Source organism: Fringilla coelebs (genome assembly GCF_963513975.1).
Source record: "Fringilla coelebs genome assembly, chromosome: 3".
Taxonomy (NCBI): domain Eukaryota; kingdom Metazoa; phylum Chordata; class Aves; order Passeriformes; family Fringillidae; genus Fringilla; species Fringilla coelebs.
Genome location: NC_140030.1, coordinates 58,344,464 through 58,369,387, shown reverse-complemented (window position 1 = coordinate 58,369,387; position 24,924 = coordinate 58,344,464). Strand labels below are relative to the sequence as shown.

At 40.7% G+C, this 24,924-nt stretch overlaps 1 protein-coding gene across 1 annotated transcript in view; it reads right to left on the bottom strand.

Moving 5' to 3' along the window:
- PPP1R14C (protein phosphatase 1 regulatory inhibitor subunit 14C) overlaps positions 1 to 24,924 on the bottom strand; it is a 50,665-nt gene that overhangs the window by 7,767 nt on the left and 17,974 nt on the right. Inside the window, exons 2-3 of the mRNA XM_084202492.1 lie at positions 4,009 to 4,092; positions 2,624 to 2,656 (exon numbers count right to left, since the gene is read on the bottom strand). Coding sequence (XP_084058618.1) covers positions 2,624 to 2,656; positions 4,009 to 4,092 — 117 coding nt within the window. The remainder of the gene's footprint in view (positions 1 to 2,623; positions 2,657 to 4,008; positions 4,093 to 24,924) is intronic.

Sequence of the window (24,924 nt, the reverse complement as noted above, 5' to 3'; positions counted from 1 at the left end):
TTCCACAGCTGGGTAACAGCTTTGAGTTATTAAGCTTTTTGCCTGTAGTATTTTTCTTTAGGTTCTGAATAGCGGGGACATCATATTACATAACTTTTCCCCCAGTTAGGGACTACTACCTTTTGCAAATTGTAAAACTCTTGATAATAAAACCCCTAGTGCACTTGACAGACTGTATTTCATTGGTCGGGAGAAATTCCATTAGCTCATATCCATTCTCCACAAATCTTCTAAAAATCCTTCCACAAGCCAATTACCTCAATAGTTTTGAATGGTCTGCAAATATAAAAAGATTGCAGATTTTCTAGACAAGGTGTGGATCCTTATATAGCAAGTTTAAGCCAACTAAAAGGCTGTTTAGTCCACACATGGCAGGATAAAAATCACTATTTTTAAGTGGCCTAAGCTAGCAGTCATGCAGTATTACTGGGCTCACCATGCCATAGATGAAGAAAAGTTGCTATTGTAAAACAGTCCTGGGATGTGACTCATTTTGGAAACTATCCTCACAGAATCACAGAATCAATTAAGTTGGAAAAGGCCTCTGAGACTGAGTCCAAACTACAACCAAACACCATCGTGTCAACTAAACCATGGCACAAAGTACCTTTCCTTGAACAACTCCATGGGGGTGACTCCACCATCTCTTGGCAGCCCATTCCCATACCTACCAACCCTTTTGTGAAGAATTTCTTCCTAACGTCTAACCTAAACTCCCCTGCCATAGCTTGAGGCTATGTCCCCTTCTCCTATCACTAGTTCCTGGGAGAAGAGGCCAACACCATCTATCTACAACCTCCTTTCAGCTAGTGTAGAGAGTGAGTGGATAAAGAACCCTCTCAACTTGGCTACCTCTATAGATTGTCAAGGAAGATGAAAATTCTCACAGATAATGGAGTTGCCTCCATCCCATGCACAAAGGACTGAAGACACAAGTCACCACTTCAGTACTAAAATCTCACCTTGATCCAGGTGCCCTGAGGGCAAACAAGGATGTGTCCAGAATGTTGTTTCCTGAGAACTGCCACACCAACTTAATTTACCAGTATGGCACAAATCTTCCCTGTAGTTCTAGAACCAAGGTTTCCAGTGGAACGCTCACTGCCATCTGTCATGTATCTTATCAGCTCTCTGAAATTTGTCCTTGCATTGTGTCAAACTTCACAGCTAAAAAAAAACATTCATATGGCATGTTTAAGGAAGAAAAGTAATTATTGGATCTCTGCCTTCTTCCTCTGCCTTCAGAGATAAGAGGTCAGCACATGACTGACTGTTAAACCCTTGGCAACCTGTTCCTCCCACCTAGTCATGACTCCAGCTTTCTCTTACTAGCCTGGGACAAGAGCCCCACCAGGCTCCACATGCTGTATCCATCTTCACACCTATCTTAAGAAGAAGCACCAAGGTTCAATGGCCCTTGCTTACAGAAGGCTGGAGAAGGCTGACAGGGTCATTTGTAGTGTAGCATTACTACAGTGAGACAGCTGAAGACTTGGCATCTATGGCATCTCCATAATGGAAGATGTGTGTTATCTGCTGTAAGGCAACCAAGATACAACACACAACAAACTCTACAGATGTTATCAGCTGAGTCTTTCTGGGTCAATTCCCCACTGTCAAAATGTTTGTACCAGCAACTATAATAGCAATTCTGGAGAATCTTCCCAATCTACCACAGGAATTAATAAAAATGGAGAAGCCTTGAAGAAAATATTTCATGGACTGTGAAGTGCCTATTCAACCACACCAGCAGTTCTTCCTGATAGTCTGACTACCCTTGAGCCCCCCCAGTTTATGTGGCTACAGCTGCAGACATTACAGAAGAACCAACCAATTTGCAGCCTTATTTCAAAACCAAACACCTGGCTTCTAGTCATGCACAGCTGAAGATCTGCGACAAGTGGAATCCTGCAAGCCAACCCCTCTATTAAATACTGTGCAGCAGCCACTTCTGGAAAAGAACTAACTATGTAAATGGAATTAACTAAGTGACCCATCACCTAAACTTTTGATTGTTACAATGAGTCAAATGGGTTTCTTTATAATATTTACTCTTCCTAGTAAGCACACATTACTGTATGAAAAGCAGGCTATATTGGCACTGGACAGACACATCAATAGACACACAAGTTGAAAGCTGAGTAACTAAATCCTGCTAGTACAGGTTATCCCACAATTTTATTCAAGTTCATTCACACAAACAATTAGCCGAGCTGCATATCTGCATAAAAGTTCTCAGAATAAATTTTACTGTCCTAGATAAAATTAAATGATTTCACAGTGAAGAGCGCAGTACAACATGCAAATATTTTAGCCATCTGATGATAACTTTATTTAGTTTTCTTGTGACATAGCAGCTTTAAAAGTCAGTATAGCCAGAAAGACATTACAGCAAACAATATTGATAGTTCAGCAGGAATGACCAGCAGTTCCTCCACAGGGTAAAATCACATTCCTACTGTAGCTAAGTGACAGGCACAAACATTTTTAGGATTTAAAGCTCCAAGTCTATTAGCCATCCATTAATATTCATCTAATTATTTGATCATAAGAATAAAGTTACTTTAGCTTGAACATAACTACAGTTTGCAAGGGTTAATAGCATTTTAAAAAAGTCTTTTACCTCTGTTGGTTTGTAGCAATCTACAAGAGTTTCCTAGAAGCAAAATATGAAAGTGTCAGTATTCATACAGAGTAACAGTGAACATAAACAAGTCATGGTACGAAACCTGGCAAGGGAGGGGAGAAAGAAAATAAGCAAGAACAGAGATCACTGGATGAAGCTGTTACTGAAAACCCAAAGTTATACAAGTCACCTTTGCTCCCTATGTGGATCAGAATGATTTGTACCAGGAGAGAAAAATGGCTTCTTTCTCCAGGTGGGAAGTTACAAAACCCCTGTCTCCAAGGACAACTGAGAAGAGGAGGAGAATCCAAGAACGTTTCTCCCAGGAACAGACATGTGAAAGGCAGCTTTCTGTGAGGACATGAGAGTCTTTGCAGTGCAGAAATAGAGACGCTGGTAATTCCTAGCAGGGCATTCCTAGCAGGGGGCTGCTGCAGCTAGTTTAGGCAGAAGCAGCAAAGCTATTTATGAACGCTGAGCACACAGCCTGGGGCCATGCCCCACGTCTGTGGCTGGCCAGCGGGCACTGAGAAAAGGGTGCTAACAGGCACTAAAATGAGAGGTGCTGCATGGAAGCACCACATTAGTCACCTCCCAGGAGCAAGCTGAGGGCAAGCCACAACTCTAGAACACTTCTCATTTTCTTAGTGCATCTGAAAAGATTATAAATGGAGACATTTCCTATTGGTTTTATATATTGATTTAGAGAAGATTTATATTAAGGCAATGATATTTCTTTTCTTTTCCCCCCTCATTCTTCCATCCATTAATTCCTACCTCACACAAGATTCAAAAGTTTAGAGAGCTGGTTTAAACTGTTTAATTTCAGCAGATAGCTTTTGAATTTCCTGACTAATTCCTGTTCCTGACCATCTTACCCTTTCTTTGAACTTTTTGATGGGTTTGAATTTCTTTCTGATATAGAAAGAAATAATTGCCAGTAGTCTAAGCACAAGGGAAGATTTCTGGTCTATATACACATTTCTGCTTCTGAAATGAATCACAGAAACTAACTGGTCATCATAACTGACTCTCAGTCATATAGCTATTTCCATGTGCTGCTCTTCATTTTCCTATGTTTTCTGCTCTTTATTTTATATACTTACACAAATTAGAATGAGGCTAATTTGGCTTAGCATATTTCCCTCTATTACTGGGTTCTTTGAACATTTATTTACTACTGTTATCACCTACCTTCTAAAAATTTTTTATCTAAAAGGATTTTTAGTAACTTTGAACAGTCTGGTAGACTATGCTAGACTGGATCTAGGAATCTCTCTATTCTGATTCTACATTTACAGTGGATTCAATCAAACACAAGATATCAACCCAGATGCATTACTTCAGCCATCTTCTGATTTAAAATCATAAAATAATATTACCTGTAATTTGAGAGCTCTCTCCTCTTCATTGGCTGCATCAAGAAGGTCATCAATGTCAATTTCTACCTCTGGCATTTCTTCTTCCTGAAATGCAAAAATACCCACTTAGTCCATAGAGCTATCTTTTAACTAACCCCCAAAACAGCCTAGTGATAGCACACAAACCTATCTTCCTGGAGCCAGACAAGGAAATCAATAGGAGATGGTGGCTTGATTCCTTGCTCCCAGGCCAGGATCAGGCCAAGCCCCAGCCCCACAGAAGGTGACAGTTCTTAAGAAATCCTATGCTCTCAGCCAGGACATGTTACTAACTCATGGCCAGCAGGACAAGTCACGCTACTCTCACAGTACTGGGCAAGAGGATGAAGAGGAAAAAGTAGAAGGAAGAGGAAGTAGATAACTGCAGCAAGCCACAAAATAGTTTTGAAAGCACTTTTGATTGGACTGCTTTTCTTGGTAACACTGTGGAAGACCTCCCTTGCATAAAGTTGGCTTACAAGGATGACATACATGCTCCATCAGGAGAACTCAGATTTTCAGTACCTGCAGTGAAGCACAAAGTCTAAGGCACAGAGTATTTTAGAGAATTTTTCTTAAACCTCCTCCACCCACACACTTCTCTCTTTGCATCACCAACACATCAGATGCCTTGTTCCCTGAGCCAGAGCAGCAGTCCACACATTTTGAAAGACCTCTGAGCTCTAGAATCTCAATGAGAATTCATTATCCACAGATATCACCATGTAATGCATTTTCAGTTATGCAAAAAACATTCTGCTGGCCATTTTATACATTTTCTCATCAAAATTGTTATGCAGCTCCCTGCTGCATGTACAAAACTCTGGTGTCAGCCACTCTCCCACACCAAGTCCAGCCTTGACAGTGGCTTCAGTGCCTTGGCACACAGCTCCTCTGCTGTCCCTCCTCCATCTAAGCCAACACATGGGCACTGCAAGACTCTCCTCTCCCACAAGTGCACTGCCATCAATTGACTCACTGATGTGGCATCACTTTAGCACCTACCTAATGAAAACAGAGACCTGAAGGTCTCCAAAGCAGAGGGTGGATTTAAGAGCTAGCATGAAGAAAAAGATCACAGCAGCAGCTGCTGCCTTCTTGTACCCCACCAACACTTCTCAAGATCTTTTAAAGAAGCATTTTTACAAAAATGTGCTGGTTCTAGCAAGTTGCAGAAGTTTCAACAATGGTGAAATAATTTAACAGCTCCAATAGCAACTGCCTCAGGTAATACCAAGATTATTCTTCTACTAAAAGACAGTTTAAACATCAGCAACGAATGTAAGTTAGTTTGAGTTAATCTAAGAGAAGTTAAGCACCAAAGTGGCAAACAACTAGCTGCATTAAACTCCAGCTAAAATGTCAACTATTCAACATCTTTTTGAGTGTGAGGAGGAAGGACAGAAGTTGGATGATTAAACCCCCCTATTCCTCATCTCTGAAGGAAAGGGTGCAGGGACACCATAGGGCAGTCATGCAGGCAGTTAGACCCAATGAACAAAAATACACAAGGCAAACCCTTTGCCCAATCAGCCTGGTCAGAGAGGAAGCGTGGACATTTGCTGAGATGGAGTAAAGATACCAATTACTGTAACACAATCTGGCAACATGGGAGTTTCTAACTCAATGCAACAGATTCACAATTAGCAATTTAAGCAAGATGAAGCGAACTCTTCCATAGGCTATATATTCAGTAAAAGCCATCAGAATTGGAAAGGATAAAGAATAATCCATAACAGTGGTACAGTTACTTAGTAGTTTATAATCCCAACTCTATACTAAGTCGCATATCACACCAAGAACCAGAAATTCCCCACAAAGGTAGTAAATCTCCTGAACATTTTATCTAAGCAGCTCAGCCTAAATACTGTTAAGACAGGGTGCCTGGAGTTACTGCTAATATTGTAAACTTATCAAAATACACATCCACTGAACTGTGTAAATAGCAATTGTGCATATGTTTGCATTCAGAAGCGCTGTTCAGCACATTGAGTATTTTGTCAGATACACACATTTTGAACTCTTGTCCCTTGGAGCAGCGTTCTAGCAAACTGAAACAACGCTGAAAAGCAGCAGTGAGGGGAAATTGCCTAGGAAGTATATAATGCTTTTTTGTGATCACACTTCAACAAAGTTGAGCGCTCCTGAAAGGTTAGTTTTACTCTGAATGCTACCAGTCAAATGGAAGAAATCCTTGCTCTTTCCCTCTTCTTCAAATCAACTTTCTCCTACATCTTCAAGGTTCACAGTGCAATCAATTCAGAGGGCAACTGCACCAGCAGTTCACTGAAATGTCAGTATAAGAGCTAACACAGATCCTGTACATCACAAAAAGTGATAATACAAAATAAATTACAAATGTTTCTGAAACAAGGAACTGTAATTGTATCTGACACAATGGCATTCAATTAAGTTACATTTTCTGTAAAATATCATGTGTATCTTCTTCACTTCACAGCAGATTTGAACTCTGATACATAACACAAATGGAGGGGGAAGCCCAAAAAGGTAACTCTTGCTCTTATTTTTGGCTGAATGAACAAGTAATCAAAACACCTTTTCTCCATCTGAACTACTGAGCCTGCACGATCTGAAGAGTTTTATACAAGGCATGAAAAACATGCCCTTAGGTCAGGAGCCTGACCACTCCATAACAGCTGAAATGACAGGGGGAGGAAAGACAAAGTCATGCCTTCTGTTTGACAGATGTTATTGGTGAGATTAGTCTGGTTGCTCCAATTACAATTCAGCAACTAGATACAGATTGAGCTGGGCCAAAACTGAAAGGGTCTGTGCATGGCCAAAGGATGGTATTTTAAGGGTCTTGTTACTGTCATGAGCTGTGCAAAAAACAAACACTGCCACCAGTTCTCCTCCAGTAAGAGGGAGACAAAGTGATGCAAATAGCAGAGGGGGGGGCAAGGAACCACTAGCATGCTGACAGGGAGCAGCCTCCAGAAAAGCTAAAATAGGGGCATGGGGGTTCTGGGTGCAAACATCTATCAACTGAGATTCTTGGGGGAGAAGAGGATGGACACTCTCCTTTTAAGCACCCTCTGCAGTCTGCATTGACAATGTAGGCAGAACATGAGCTGATTTATGCTTAATCATTCAAAAGTCAGAAAATATCAAAGACAGCTTCCATGATTTAATAAAACTTAAATTCAACCTTGTATTGAAAGACAGCCCCATTACTCTTTAGATTGTATGAATATTCTTTGCAGGCTACTGGCAAAAGACCTTGGGCACAGATGTGCATTAAGTAGTAAATAGCTGTAGCAGTTTAAGATATTACAACCTCTCCAGCTGGCAGTGGTGAGTGAAACAGAAAGAGGTGAACATCCATTGGTGAGACCAGAAAAAGGTCTTCAAAACCAGCTCCCACAGCAGCTTAAGCCAAAGGGCTGGATTTTGCAGGGGCATCTTGAAGAACACTTGCACACTCCAGTGTGCTGACCCTGAGGAGAGCACCTCCAATACCGCAAAAGCAGGTCTGACATCATTCCAAGTATCTACTAATTAAACATTTATTGGAGGCTTTCGAGTTTAAAGGGCAATAGTCGCCCTATGGATAACTTCCCACTATAAACCCAACTGGCAAATTAATCCATTATCCCACACCCTCACTGTCATTCACCATGCATCATCACATTTGCAGTCCTGGGAAATAATTAAATAGGTTTGTTTGATTTTTACTTTAGATTTTAAATCTGGGAAAGAAAGGAGAAGTTAAACACAGCAAGAAAAGTTAAAGTCATCGTTTGTGTAGTGAGCTAGGAAACAGCAAGAAAGGATAACGAGAAAAATGAAGGAAAAGGAGGAAAGATGACTTTACAATTCAGACATATGAAAGTTTCAGATTGTATGAATCAGGGATTTCTCTCAGAGTCCTGGAAGATCACCAGTAAGTGATCAAAATCAAAGTAGAAAATAGGACCAGTTTTTCTGGAAATATCCATTTAATATATTAAAATATTTATTTATTTTAGAACAGGCATCTGCTGGGTCTCTAATAAAGGCAGCAATAAAACAGTTCATTTGCAGGCATGGATGGCACTGCAAGACAGGGGTGCAAGTCTCAGGATGATAAATAAAAAAACCCCAAAAATTACCAGGACTAGAAATCATTGGTTGTATATGCAGCCTGGTGGGATTATGAATGAATTGCATTTAGTCAAGATAACTGAATATGACCAAATAGTAATTCTTGGAAAACTCAAAAGAAAAACGTATTGTCTTCTTATTTCAAAGCATTCAGTTGTTTTGGGGGACTTATGCATGAGGGGAAAAGTGGACAAAAGTGAAAACAAAAAAAATTGTTTACGTGATCAAAAATTATTAATCCAGAATTAAAGAAAGCTCTCTTTTTTTTAAAGCCAATGCTAGTTAAGTGCAGAGCCAAAATACACAGCTAAAGTAAAGCTATTTGCAAGACAAAAAGACTGCTCATCTATTGATTGGTATGAGGAAAAGAAGATTAGGAAAGGATGCTGAAGCCAGCAAGAAGACACTCAAAAGTGCCAGGGTTCATGAAATTTGCAGTAAGAAGAAGAATCCTCAGTGGTAAAACCCAATTACTAAATGACAGCATGTTTTCTCCAATCCTAAAATATTAAGAGCAGTAATGCCATGGCAGACAGGATGATCTAACGTTGAACATGAAAAAAAAAAATCAGCTCTCCTTTTTTTTGGTCCAGGTGAAGTAGTTCATGCAACAGTGAAGATTAGTTTGCACTGCTGATAATCAGCGAACACATTTAGGATACTGTTCCCAGTATGATACAATCTTTAGCATGCAGTTACATATTATTTTCTCCCCCATCAGGCACTTATCTCATTAGCAACCAGTCACTGAATGTGAAATCTCAAAGGCACCACAGAGACAGAGGCCTCACGCTCCTGAGCACATGCCATTCAGTCTTGGCTCCAGCTAAGAGGTAGAAAAACCTGTGTTGTACCCAATCTGTCCTAACCAGAGCAGCAGCCTCTTCTACCAACAGCGAGTCTATCTTCCTCTATCACTCTTGTTTATTGAATAAAAGTGCAGAGGCATACACAGCAAAGTTACTAGATTTCTTCACTTATTTTGAGTCAATAATGCTACCTTTTATGAATAACCTTAATTTATCTGTGGCAGTGTGGCTCTTTAACAGAAACCTTCTCTGCGCTGAGCCTGTCCTCAAGTCTGACGTCACGTGGATCCAGTTAAATACACAACAAAGGAGGGACACAAAGTGCACCCCTGTCAGCAGAACGGCTCATGCAAGCTGCCCAGTATCTCACTGGTGCACCAAAGACATGTACCTAACACGGTGTGAAGGGCTGGATAAAAGCCAAGACCGCGATATGGTCCAGATCTGACATACCCTCACCCAGGAGCTAGCAGTCCATAGCCTTGTGCACACACCACTAGAGGGAGGTAACAGTTTGCAAACACAAGGGCCCCTGGAGTTGCAGGTAAAGCACGGAAAGGTCTTCTGAGCCCTACATGCCGTTCTTGGTCTGGAGAACAAGTCTAATTTTATTACAGTACACATTGCCCTCTGCTCCTGTTCTTAAAAACGTAGCCCTCAACTTTAACATCTCGCTTCCTGCAAAATCCTACCACCTCCACTCCTATCTTTTCGGGTATTTGCTTCTACATCCATCCTTTGTACTCCTTCTCTGCAACTGAGGGCCAGAGAAAGGAGTGCTGGAAGCAGAAAAAGGAGCAACTCGGCTCCCAGGCACCGTGATAAGGGCTCCCTGCCAAGATGAAACTACAAGAGCCCAGCCCCTTCTAGTTACCCACAGAGCAAGCTTGTTCACATATGCCAATCTTTGAGCTTATTGCCAAACTTCAACAAGTTCAGGCACATGACAAGCACAAGTGAGAGAGGAGGGGAGTTGCTTGATTAAACTGAGAACACTTTCATAAACTGGCCACAGGCATCTCCGACACACAGCAAATCTGGTCCCTCCAAAATTTCCAAGATTACACATACCAGAGTTTCCACTTGGCTGTTCAAAGTCCTCAAGCAATGTGGAAAACCACTTCTTTTTCTTCCTGATTTTAATCTCAACATCAGAAATAACTGAAATCTTACCTAAAAAACTTTTCAAGATATTCCAGCTGAGGCAGGCACATACTGTGAACTTCCTTAGCTCAGATTATTTCAATTTGGACAGGTTGAACATTTTAAGTGTGTTTGCCAGTTGTTAAATCAAGAGTAATGCCAAGAACAATGCTTACAGAGCTCTGCATGGAGAACTACAAACCTTGCTGTGAAGCAGAAGGGGAGCTTACCTAGGAATTTGCAAAGTCTAGCAATATAGAGGATGAAACAAAGCTGCAGAAAAGGTGAGAAGATGGACAGACACTTAAACACACAGTGATGCTGTTTACACAGGCAGGCACTGTTGGACCACAGCTTGCTCAGCCAGTGTGCACAAACTGCATGGTCCAAAAAACATAGCTGCATTAGGGCAGCTTTCCGACCAAGAGAACAAACCCTGTTGGCAGAGCATTTATATTCAAGTGCCATAGTTTATTAACACAGCAATTAGATTTCCAGACCAAAGCTTACCCACAACCACCTGGCTTGGAGAAGAAAGAAACTGCTTGTAAAAAGCCTTGTCTGCATCTGCCAATTTACCCTATGTTGGTTAGGAGATAAGTGGGAAAGAGCCCCAAGCTTATATTAGGAAGTACACATAATATTACAAGGAAATCTCAACTAGGAAATCTGTTGGAAATTCATGTCTGAACCCAGGGAACAAGGAGCACTCTCAAGCTCCAAGATCTAAAGCATCCCAGATCCAGGCCAGTATGAAAGTTAGGTGTGTGATGCTCCCAGCCAGAGACACACTATAAGAAAAAGCATAGGATTATATGTCAAAAGGATACCACCATACTCCTTGGATAATTGAAAAAGCCATGCCTATCCTACAGCCTAGTCAGCCTTCCCTGAAAGACCACTGTTAGGAATTCTTGACCTCCTCCATAACCATCACCATCATCTTTTCCTGTCACACAGGAGACCAGTTTGAGCAGTATGTTCCTTACAGAAAAAAGAGGGACACAGTTTTGATGTAATCAGTCTACATAATGACAAATTTAGAGATTTTGAGTCAAACAACAGGGACATGCTCCCCCTGTGAGATATGTTACCTGACATGACTTATCAATCAGTACTTTTGCAAGTTGCCTAGAAAGAGTAAGTCAAGATTTGTGGGGTTTGAGTTTGGGTGGTGGGAAGGAGGAAGGAATTCAGATCAGAATGATCTGAAGCAGGACAAACCCTATAATAGGGATATCTCCTAAGCAAACTGGAACACTAATCCTGTATGTTAATGTTACTCACCAATAGTCAAGAACAGCTCAAACTTCCTTACTTAGAAACAATTATAAATAAAAAACATTATGTAAAACATTTTTAAATTTCTGGGAATCCCTTAAGTATAAAGGCATCTTAATGCCCATGTACATGCTAATGCCCATGTACAGCTGCAACTTCAGAATTCATGTGGAAGTGAAAAATAAATTAACACGGTAATGGATATACAGCACACACAAAAAACATTCTAGTTGTGAACCTCATTAAAGCAATTAACAACTAATATTTTTAATAATCAGGGGAGGATCATCCACTCAAGCCAAGTTCTTCCACCTCATTACCCAAGTGGGCTCTTTTTCTTGCCTCAGTCACTGTAAACCATTGTTTGTCTCAAGCTGGCACTATCATAGATCAGCCTCTCCTCTTGGCTCTCAAGTGACAGTAGAGCAGAGGAAACAGACAGATGCTATTCCAATTAAAAGTTCCATTCAATCAACCAGCCCCTCTAAAGCAGCAAAGGCACCCCTAAGTTTTTACTGTAAAAATCACATCCAACTACAGAAAAATGGAAACAGCACAATCGTGGTACTCAGGTGATACAAAAGGACACAAGTCTCTTGTGCCCTTATTCCAGGTGGGGTCCCTCTATCAGCAAGGAGGGATCAGGGTTTTGGGCAGAGATAACATCAATCCCTCAATGCAATTCCTGTGAAAGCTCCCTTTATGGGCAAGTCTTTGTGAAAGAGGACAGGGAAAGGACATCCACATCCAGAGCACAAGTCTCCCCACCCAGCCTCCCTGAATATCTTCACCCTCCCCCAGAACACAAGCCTTCCTGCACTGACATTCAACACAGAGCCAGCTGCTGCCTTTGCAGATGCCACTGCAGCTTTGCCTTTCCTTCAGTTAGAAGGTTAGAGGGCAGAAAAACGATGGCAACACACCATGATTCCCCCCAAACTCCACACAGTTACAGGCACTAAATTTAAGTCAGCTGTTAGGTCCTAAATCATAACATTGTTAGACAACATTTTAATCTGTATAAGGAGTGAGGGGAAAAATAAGACAGCCAACTGTGTAAAAAAAGTCAGCTGAAGGAGGAGAAAGAGGAAGTTAAGCTAAAGCACAGTGAGACAGGTACAAGCACTGCCAAAACCCCTATTGAAGTTACTCAGGGAAGGGAAGGCAGGGCCAGTTTCTGAGAACAACTCAATATATAGAAGCTATGCAACTCTGGATTTTCCAAATTAGAACAATGGAAAATCTGGACCACTCCCCTGCTACTGTGTTCCACTGCATCACAGACAGATACTACCCATCACACCTAAACTGCCTCAGTGCCACACAATTATGGCAACACAAAGTTTCAAATAAAACATGGTACCACTTGCCAAACAACAATAGAGCAAGCAGTTGAAAAAACATTGATAGGTGGAGCTTTATAATATAAGCAGTTTGCAAGCAGATGAAGCATCATAATTTCTGGAAGCTGTTTCAATGTAAATTCAAGCCTACCTGCACCCAGAACTGGTGGCAGTGGGATTTTCAAACAGAGATCAATGACTCTCTTTAATCAGTACGGGCAAACTAGACATTAAAATTCACTTTACATTTCTGCACCAATGTGACCACTACTGTCAGAGTAGCCTTTGTGTTTATATAGACCATATGAAAATGGTGACATGGTGACCTCAGTCAAATACTCTAGAGTGCCTCTGCAGAAGAAGAAATCGTGGTTCCTCTCTTTCCACTTGTCTCCAATCTGCTTGCTAGCAGGGCCACAAAGCTGCTATTGAAAGAATAATGTGTTAGGAGAAAAACTAAGTTTTATTGCACTTTGAACTCTGCCAACTCAGCTGAGGCCACACTTGCCTAGCAGACACACTGCCTACTGTTGGTCACCAGCACACTCATCAAGTTTTCTTGCTGGAAGGAAGGCCTTCTGTGCCCTTTCAGAAGACCATGCCTCTTTATTTAGATGCCTGGGCTGCCTGCCACAATTCACTGGCTGCATTCTCCCATCAGCAGCAGAGAGGTAACTCATACAGTCTTGGATGCAGCCTGCAACTCCATGAACAGCACTGGCGGCTTGTGCAGGTGCCTTGGCCAAGAAAGATAAATAACAGATCCTTTTACTTTAAGTAACAGATCCTTTTTTTTTCTTTTCCCCACTTCTGTTCAAGATTTTTGTCCCTCTCAGTTTTTTTTTTATTTATTTATTCATTATTATATGGAAGCTAAGGAAGTAATTTGCAAAGAATTAACAGGAGCAATTTTTTCTCTAATTAACTGCTCAATGGAATTTTGTAAAGGTAAAACAAATGCAGGCACACACTACTGAGGGTTTTCTTAAATCAAATCAGTTTCTTGGTATCCTGTGTTTTAACAAGTTTCAAAAGAGCCTATTATGTCTGTGACTGAAAATACTTATCCTGGGCCCTGAACTTGCTATTTTTAGTTTGGTATTTATCTGTTGCTTGAATGGGTGACTGAAACACTAGTCAGGGGTCACACACTTGCAGTGCCGACTCTGGTCTGTCCATACACAGTAGTTCTTGTATGAGCAGCTGTTTAGGAAGCACTTGCTCAGAGCCCCTGCCATAAAGCATCCAACAGTGAGTAACCAAAATTGGCTCTGACTTGGAATGGAACAGCTTATAGGGATCCCTAGCTGGCCAAAAAAACACAGTTTGGCAAGAGTTGCTTGGTTCGTGGCCCCATCATTCATTTAAATACTTCCATCAGTTTATTTAGGAAATGGAAGTGGAGAATCAGATACAACTTATTTACTCATCTTTTATCATGTATTTGACAACTTCAGCAAAAATTGTGACAGCCCTTAAAAATCAGATGGTTTTGACTGTGACACTGATGCAACTGCCCAGTACAACAGAAACATGGCCACTTCCCTTTAACATGCAGAACACCTCTTTGTGCTTTCCTCTCCTGGTTGGGAAATTCTTGCCTAATCTCCAAGGAAGAGTCATCATGATGCCAGTGCAGATGCTTTGAGTAAGTTAGAAAAAGCCAGTTTTGCCCAACCTGTCTTTGCAGACAAAATAAGCCAAGCCAGTAAGAAACATACAAAGAAAGCTCCATTTCATTACCACTCCACAATTTAATAAATGTCTCATCTGAAAATTTTGTATCACTGGAAGATAGAGAAAACAACTAAGTGCTGGAAGGTGAAGCTGAACATGTAAGTCCAGACTATATTCTATGCCATTGTAATGTTGTATTAATTCCTTTCAAAATAGGGATTTTCAATGGAATCATTCAGATCTCTTTCTTGCACTGAAGTGTTATTTTCCCAGCTGGTTTGTTAACTGGGATTTCCATCATGCAGAACCACTCTTCCTTCACACATTTCACAACCTGACATCTGTGCTCATGGGTTCTGTGTCATTTTTATCTTGTTTTAGTCAATATCTAATTGCCAGAAAGCTTTGAACCACTCTCTTTCTTTCCAAAATCCTTTTATTATATCCAAATGTGGCATGCTTGAAAGGAATTTAAGTTTTAATTACCATTTTAGGATACCTCCATTTAAAAACTCTCAAGAGTCTGTCAAAATGGCTTGCCATTCACTTGGTTTCAAGTATACACATTCACACTTTCCTGAGAGTCTCCAAAAATGGGTTGTAAAGAGACACGCTATTTCCACATCAAGGGCACATCCTTGCCACCAGAGCACAAATGCAAGAGAAGAATTCATTTCGAAGAAGTCCAAAGCCCAGGTAAAACAAAAGCTTCCAGCAAACCCTTCTGACTCCCAGCCCCTCCCGCATTCTTGTACCCATGTCACTAGAAAGGCCCCTATGGGCACATTTACTTACTCCAGAGAAGCTAACCTTTGCTCACTGCCAAAGAATTGCACTCTGAACAGCCAGCAAACCTTACAGATTGCGTTGCCATCTTGAAAACGCAGACTGAGCAAGTGTCCCTTGGCACAGCCTGCAGATGATCTGCAACAACTGTTTTAAGAACAGATATCAGCCTAACTGCCTTCCAAGAAAGCCCACAGCACCAGGAACTCCCATTTCAGCTCCCTTGATCCCTAAACAGTACACTTTTTCTACTGAACTCTCACTTTGCTGTGGTCAGCCTAAAATTTGTTCTCTTCTCCTACTTCACTTCAAGATTTATCTTTCTTAAGAAGATGTCAAATACAAGGGAAAATATTTGCATCCATTTTTCAGAGACACAAACATGCAAAGTCAGGAATTGTCAGCAGTCTTTAATCATATGCATTTTTGGAAATTGTCACAGGCTGAAAAAAAAAAGTGTGTTTTTCTTCCATATGGCATTCCAAAAGAAGTAAGTTATTATGATATGCATGTACTTCAATTTTTTTTTTAAGAAATAAAAGCTTTGTAGCTCCATAACCATAGCCTGAGAAGTAATTTAAGGCATACAGAAGGAGAAAAGTATAATATAAGGCAAGATATTTGTTGTTTTGGCTTTGTATAGAAGTAGAAAACTGAAGTAATTCCTGAAGCTTCTAATTTACTTACAGCTTTACTTTTTAAATGCTAAAGAGCCTATCATCTTCCACAACATACTGCCTCGCCAGCAGCAAACACATGACAGACCTTTTCATATTGGATAATGAAAAACTCTGGTGAGATACCTGATCATGGCAGTGTTAGCAAGCCCAAAACAGAATGGGGCCAAAGCACTGAGGTGTCCCTCTGCTCCTCTGATACACAAACAGGCATTATTTTCCAGCACAACCACAAAAATTCCAGATGCTCATGCAACAGCTGCTAGTCCTCACAAATCACTGTAGCAGAAAGATGATGCAGGCAAACAAAGAAAGTCCAGGGCTGATGAGAACCCTTAAAATAGATGATTCTGCAGACTGCCAATAGCAAAAACAGAGAAACTGCAATTGGGCTGAACTGAAGAGAGAGCACTCCAACAGGCTGCTGAAGGGTGAGCACTTATTCCCCTGCCCTTTCTCCTTAGCAGTCCCACTCCCATGTACGTGATAAAGAAAACAACTGCTTAAACTGTTTCCCATGACTGAACTACAGCTCCAGAATAATGCTACTTTTTAAAAGCTGTATCAAGCCTAGCCCTTCATTTCCAGGGCTGGAGCCCTAGTAGAGGGACTATAACCCTCAAGTTAACAAAAGAGTGAAAAACTACTGTTAAGTATCTTAATTAACACATAGGGGGGATAAGAAAAAAAAAAAACAAAACAAAAACAACAAAAAAGAAAAATATGTGAGGAGGAGAAAAAAGATTTTAAGAGGAATGTAATTTTCTCAAGTATACCTTAAATGCCGGAAGGCGCCACTTTCAGTTATCAGGAATACCAAAGACTCCCAGAAAGGAGAGAACTCACATACATACTCAAGATCTCATTTCTTAAATAGTTTCCTGGTTCTGTAGGGCAACGCACACACCAAGACTACCTGGGTGTAGTCTTGCAACTCCTGGGAGTCCTGAACACAGAGCAATGTTTCTGGTTAGCACTGAGTTTCCAGAGGCCAAAACACGGGTGTGTTATCAGAGGCTTTGTCTGCAGCCAACTAGACACAGCTTTTCAGACAGAGCCCAAATGAGTACAGCGGTCTTTCAGTTTTCTCCTGAAGTTCTTTCCATACTTTGCAAAGCCTTTCCAGCAGTTTAGGTATATTAAAAATAGAGCCAAACAGTAGCTTCATTGAGACCGATGTTGCACTGAATTGCAATACTGTTCCATGCTACGCCATCCAAGAGCATAATATATACACAGTGCACACATACATAAACACTAACCCTTCAGGACCATGTTAACAGACCAGAAATATACACCTGCATCCACATATGCATGAACAGTTACCCATGGTTACAGAAAATTATCAGAAGAAAGAGAATGTACATAAATTTCTGCAATGAAAGTGTAGCTAGCAATGCCTTGAAGAAGCATGGCTTGCCATAGCACAGCAGAACATATTAACAAGCCATCTGTTCATTATAACAAGCTCAACAGGATTCATCTTCTAGATGCAGAGATGCTACCTACAGCATGTCCCTTGATCAAGCAGACAGTTGTTGGATATTGCCAAAGTCTTACCACATCCCTTTCAGAGAGCACGTTACATATCTCTGCCACCAGCACAGTCTGGATTTAAAATCTGCCTTCCCAGGGGGCTGTGCCTTTGAGCAGAATTAGTCACACTAACAAGCAGCCCACAGTCAGGTTCCTCCAGCAAACTACATGCAGACAGAACCAGTGCTATTTGCTTAAAGCTCTCAACTTCTCCTCTCACCTTGGAGAAAGATGCATTGTATTTCCAGGAACACAAACACTGGAGAACAGGAAATCTGTTCACAGAGGAGTTACAGGCTCTCTAAAAAGAAACAAGAATGATATTTCTCTCTAGTCTTATGCAAGCAAGATGACTGGTCTCTCAGTCTCTCCCCCCACCCCCCATTGCTACGTTTCTCCCTCCAAACAGAAAAAATTATGAAACAGCTGTTGCTTTGCCAGTTTTGTGAGAGGAAAAGAACAGCAGTCAGAAGTAGCAGCAGGGGAACAAGGCTGTAATACTCTCCGGATCCCATCTGTTGAGAGTGGGTTAACAGAAGACAGAGGGCAAGGAGACAAATAGGGACTCCAACATACAGTCAAACCTCTCCTTCCTCACCAACTATCCTGTGGTCTTCAGCTCAATACCCAGCAACTGCAGCAAGAGAAAGGACAAAACTCTTGAAGTTAAATGTATAACATCAATCAAATTACTATCTTGATAGTGTTCACAAGAAAGTTGTTTAATTAATACACTGTCCCGCCAGTATTTTGGCTTAGTTGTTACTCTGCCATGTGGCAAACTAGACAAAGCAGATGGTCAATAAGCTCTGTTAAACTGTCAGGGCCAGCTATTATGAAGAGACACAAAACAGCTCTCTGCTAGTTCCAAAATTTTTAAGCTAAATCTCAGCAACCTCAGCTCAGTTTCTCCTCCTAAAAGAGCTGGCATCCAAGGAGTCAAGGTTAAACTAGTAACTTTCTCTAGGCTCCAATCTTGAAATTCAGAGCATGCCAGGCACCATGCTAAGGAGATGCTCAAGTTCATCAAAAGCTGCAAAAACACGAAAACAGCCAGTATTAACTGCACTACACCAAGAAACCTTGTGGTTTGCATCTTTAAAAAATCAAAAATTTTAAAATGTGTAGCAAGTAAATCAGGAGAGCTGGGGTTGAAATTGAATATTAACTCCTCAGCCTTTAAATTCCAAACAGGAAAACCAACACAGCTTAAGTCTTATTAAAAGGAGTGCTTAACAAGTCAAATTTCAAAATACATTCTTCTCTTCACTAAAATGTTGTTGTCATATAAAGTCTGAAACAATCTCAGACACTTTACCTCACATGTACCTCCAGATAGTACTTTGATCCTCACAACAAAGACAGATGCTCCAAACAAATAACCAAACAGAGTTGAAGTCTGGTTCAGCAAAGAGCACAAGCTCTGCCAGATTAGAGGATGTGTTACTGGTAGTACATACAGCTACATCTTGTTTTGTTCTGCTAAAATCCATCTGTTTGTACCACAGTAGCCTCTTTGCCTACTCATTGTGTAGGGGCCTTGTTCTGAGCCATCTCCAGAGCTAACATTTTTAAAAAATGTTTTAACATTTTTTAAAAATTCCATCCTGCTTTGCTCACAGGACCACAAGGAAGCCCGGCTATGCCTATGTGTACTGCTCCCTGGCCAGATAATGGCTAAAAAGAACACATATCCTGCTTCAGCACTACGCCTAGCTACCAGAGCTAAAATTTGCTTAAGGTTAAAAAGTTTTGAGCCCAAATTTCTGAAAATCCCCATGAGGAGAGGTTAAAAGCTTAAACATGTCTTTCAGGCCCCAGAACACATGAAAGTGCATCAGAAAAATACCATGATTAGAAGTTAAAACGCAGTTTTTTATTACACAGACAAACTGGGAACTTTACTATACAGTCTTGAGATGATGTCCAGTGAACTGATTCCCCTGTCTCTGCAAGCTCATGAAAGGCAAGTGTCCTTTTGAAGTGTCCTTCTAGAAAGCCACCTTTGTGTTCACAAACAAATTATTATTAGTTAAGTCTTCAGCTTCCCAGATTCTTTTCAAATGGATCCAAAATGGTGCTCATCTTTAATATCCTATTTTGAGGCCAGCCATCTCAGATGAGAGCTGCAGACTACCAACAGTTTTGGATGGATTGAACACCATCTCACTTGGGTGCATTGCAGTCACTAGACATTCTTCAGGCAGTGCTAAATCTCATTTGCATTTACGACTAAGTGCCTCTCACAGTAGGGCTCTAATAAGGGTAACTTTGTTCTCCAAAAGGACCTGTAACAACTGCCAAAGCTTTTTTAATAAGGTTTTGGGCATCATTCAAAAGTTGGTGGCAAGAACAATTAAGAGTAAAGAGACAGACCAACTTTGTTTTTCTAGATTACTTCCTGATTTCTGTAATATGGGCTCAAAATTCTAGATCTGGAACTCAGCCAATACAATACATTTACAGCAAGGAGCCAGAACAGCTTGGGCAAACCATCAGGTGAGACTAACATGTGTTTCATCCTTCTGGACAGTGCTAGCTAGTTTCTAGCCTCTGGCACACTCTCAAGGAACCATTCAAGAAATTTACCTGGATTCATACTTCAGCTGCTCATTCTCCTTTAACTATCTTGCTTGTTGGAAACACTTGGAGGATAGCCTTCTCTGACACAAAACAAACAAACAAAAAAACAACCAAAGAAACAACCAATAAAAAAAACCCCAAACAAACTATAACCCTAACCTTTCTCAAGTCAAACATTCAACTTGGACAGATTTAATTAATTTACTCAATATAGTGTAGTAGTCTTTTCTGTAGAAAATTATTTTCTACTTCCAGATGCAAAGAAAAGGAACTAATACAATCTGAGCATCCTTTCTGCTCCAGTTCTTAAACATAGTTCAGCTTTTTTATCACTAGTACATCTCAGACAAAGAGCTATTTTGCATTCTTTTCACATTACTCCACCTTTGAAATAAAAGATAGGATTGGAAATGCAGGAGAAGAAAACTTCAAGCAGTTAAACACTGCAACTTAAGATAAAATGGTAGGTGTAAAGGACAGCAGTGTTCTCACTGACGCTGTACTTGGCATATAGTCTGAAACCCAGAGTTTCCAGTGCCAGTGAAGTACATTTAAGAAACATAACATCATTACCCTACAGGGCATAGTTGAGGAACTAATTCCAATGAATCCAAAATACAGTCCTTCAGTAGAGCTCCTCCTTAATTTGGCCCATGCCTACAAAACACCTGCATATAAACCAAATACCTGCAGCAGCCCATTTCCATTCTAGGGACAAAATGATAGGCATAAGCATTGCACGCCTTCTGCAAACATTGAACCTGACCTTATAGTCATGGTTACAGAACTGCTGCCATCAAAAGGAATCCAGAAGCACTCCTGTGCATTTTAAAAGTACAGTTGCGTGCTAGTCTATGTCTGATATAGAATAGCCAGCTCAAAGGAACTTTGAGTTTGAAGTACAATACTCTGCTAAACAAAGAAAATTTTTAACTGGCTTCTGTTTTACAAATAAACTAAGTCTTAAGGTTTGAAGCCCTTGTAGAGATCAGCCTGGACACAAACATGTTAATGAGGAATACTCCTATAACCCTTGCTCCTCCGGATTCTCACAGGGTTTTCTATCTCCACCTACAGATTTTCCCAAATGAGAGATATTTCAGGAGCACCAAAAAGGATAATCAAGTCTCCAGACATGAAGCTGCATGAACATGCACGGAGAATCAGGTGGAAGGAAGGTAATAAGATCAAAGTCAGGCACTCCCTTTCCCTCCCTGGGAAAAAAAGATAAGAGGAAGCTTCATGCTGCTACTGTCTCATGTTTCTGTTGTTTTCCACTTTAAAAGATTTCAGTTGTCAAAGGAGTTTCAGCACAAACTACATCCAATGCAACCCAAAAGAGGTGACTTTCACAAAATTTCTTGTAGACGAAAGCTGATACTCCCAGAGTACCATGCAGAATCACTGGGGCTTGGGGAAGATGAGGTGGTGTATTTTCAGGTGGATCATCTTGTTCCTTTATTTGCTTGTGGTTTTTTTACACTGTGGCACACCAAAGAGCAATGAAATGGCACATCAACAAAGGAGATCCACGGAATGACTGGTAGCTTGACAATGCTTCACATCAGTGTGGGACTTGTTGTTAGCAGGTAATTTTCTTTAATAAAACATACACTTTAGAGTGGTCTTCCATAAACAAAACAAAATAAAACAAACAAAAATCTGCCATGATTAGTCTGTCAGTATCCAACAAAGGAGCTACTCAAAAGAAGGCTGTGTATTACATCTGTGTTTGAATTCCTCCTGTCTGTTCTTACACGGAGCAGAAACAATGACATGGATTGGGAAGCACCAGCGCTAAGGAAGTGTGGGTTTCCTGTAATTCATGTCTTGATTCTCAGGTGCCCACATAAAGCCTTTTCCTTTTCAAGAATACAACAGAAGCTATAACAACTTACCTGTGTGGATTCACTGCCAACTAAAAAAAAACATGAAGTTCTTCACTTTAATGAAGATACTCAAAGGTTGTGTAAATTTTGTGAAAATAAGGAGCTTAATCCTACCTACAGGTATCATTGTGTTATAAAATCACTATCTCTCTGGCCAATTTCAAGCTAGGGTGATAAGACCATGGCAGAAGACACACAGACAAAATTTTCTGCCAAATATTTCTAATGTATCATTTTAACTTAATAATGGAAAATATAAATCTAATGCCTTTAAAATGCAGCCTGATCTAGTTACAGTCCAACTCATATAGGCCAGAGAAGCAGCTTTCAGGATTTGTATTTGAGGGAGTTCAGCAAGCTGTCCTGAGCTTGGAAAATGTGTTTATGCTCATTTTAAAAAAAATTCAAAAAGTGATCCTGTTCAGCTTTTAAATACCTTGTAGCACCAGTTCAGAAGACTTTCTGCAATGGAAGAGGACCTGTTTAAAAAGTGGTAAATCGGTGTGCAGGTGTTATCTCCAAACTCTCTTTTCCCTCCTCTCAAATCAAAAGCCTGAGCTGTAGATGACTCCCATGCATAGTCATGGTTGCATGAAATCACTCTGTCCAACCTACATGACCAGATTCCTTTAAAACTCTTTTCAGGCATTCTAAAACATGCTAGCATACCACATTAGCCACAAGCTGCAAGGGATGCACATTTCTTTAATATTTTCTCATACCAATGAACAAGGAAACAAAACAAATAAAGAGTAAGCATAATCAAAATGACAGGTGGATTCCAAAAATCACTTCAGGCTACAGCTAATAATAGAATACCCGGTTTCAAATTATAAAGTTTGGATGAGCCGACTGACACCCTCAAATTCTAAAGAAACACCAGTTCTTTTCCAAGAGCTGGTCAGGCTGAGTGAGCATGCAAAAATACAGGAGGAGAATGAGAATTTTCTCATGCAGTGATTGGCCTGAATCCAAGCTCCTGGATAGACTTTTTGCTCTAACTAAGCAGAGCTGGGCTGCACACATATGCAGCCTCCACAGGCAAGCTTTGCTTCAGCAAACCAAATCAAAGCATTTGAAACTTAGCTCAGAGAAGGCAGGGGCTGGCACAGGGACCTACCAGTCAGCACAAAGTGGTATCATCAGCTCCTTCCCACTGACCTTCACTTGGTGCCAGTCCTCTTAATCCTTCAAATGGCCGATGCAAGCAGAGTTTAAAGTTCACCTCACCACTTTCAGATTGTCTCCACAAGGAGCACATCTAAACATGAGGAATTCCTCCAGTGCAGCAAACACTTTCCACCCCTGCATTCCCCTGTTTTCTGAACTTCACTGTCAAAGCAACAGCTTAGGAAATGTCTGACTCCTCTGGAGGGCTTAGAAAGCTTGGGCCATTTATGAGGCCCCTATCTGCTGGTTCAAAGACAGCATACAGGATTAGAGGAGTGAGAACTGTTTTCTGAAGATAAAGAAGACAAAAAAGGTTGAGATGTTTCTAAAGAAGCTACATTTGGACACTGTTTGAGGACCCCACTTTCTCATTACTGCCCAAAGCTGCCAAATATCTGCTTTTAATCCTTCTCATATTCTTCCAAACCCAGATGGTTTGGAAGACAGAAGATGGAACAACCCCCACAAATGTATCTTCACAGCTTGTAGAAGATCTGTGTAAAAGACACTGTACCCATATTCCTCCCACAGGCAGGTACCTTAGATAAAGCACAAATGGTTCAGTTCTGCACGCACAGTGCCAAGCACAGAAGTCAAGACACGAATAAATCTTACATTCATAACAAACAGTGTTGCCTTCCATAACAAGAGTTCACAGCGTACAATCCACTGAATATGGAATGGGTGTAGCAGTCCTTGCCTGGTCATTTCAGCACAGCAAAATACAGGCAACCAGGTAGGATTGTGTGACCAGGAAAGAGGCCAACACAAGCTTTCTAGCTGGCCCGTGGAATACAGAGTTAAAAGAAGGTAGCAGAACACATTGCCAATCACTGAAATCAAACCTACCCAATACCCCTTTGTTAAAAATCCCCATTACCTTCAGCTGCAAGGAGACAGCTGTGCCAAGAGTACTCCTATATTTATTCCACTTTAAAAATGCTGAAGATGCTTCATATAATGCCTTTGGCACCTACCACTGAATAAAGACAAGCCAAGGCATAAGATACTTTGTAAAACAAAAATATTCAAAACCAAAGTACACAAATTTACAGCACCATTTTCCAAAGGGATTAAACAATTATGTAGTTAATTAGAAAAATTAGGACATCAGTTTCACCTTGTTTCTACACAGATCGGAACTCATTTGCCACTGTGGTTTCTGCTGTAGATCTGGGTAACTACTTATGAAAATACACTAAGGAATGCAGGTTAATTTTTAAGTTCCCTCATGCTGTTGTTTTCAACAAACAAACAAAGTACACACAAAGAAAAAATAACTACTTTTTACAACTGAAAATCCATGTATATACTCAAGTAGGGAATATTCACATGAAGCCATGAAACACTTCAGATAGAGCCAAAGGAGGAATAATAGCTGGTTGACCTCCCAATCTACAAGATTCCAAATGTACAGAGAAACAAGCTGCAGTTAAAAATTACCAGTCTCTCCGTAAGAGCAGCTTGGTGGCTTAGTTATCTACACATTCAATCTGGCTTAGGTGAGAAGAGCACTGGGCCAAGGTTTTACATCAAAGCATCTTCACGTTACCCTAGTAGCCAAGGCAACAGTACCTGTCTCATTTAACTTTTTTATTCACAGGAAACTATTCTGGCCTTCTTGTAACATTTCATTTTATTGCAAGTCAGCTTTGGCCTTTACTCATGCACTGTTCCAGGCAAGCACTCACTCACTCACATAAGCAGTCAGTCCACCTTGCATTCAGTGCTCCACTCCCAGCCACCCTGGCCTATTTGGAGCTACAGGCAAAACCCTCACTGCCGCTTTCTTGTGGGCTAGTTCTCTTCCACCTTTTGATGATTACAGCCTTTTGATTTCAGCCCTAAAGCAAATTCAGTTATTTGATGCTTTCCCACAATATCTTCTTCCCTTCCCCTT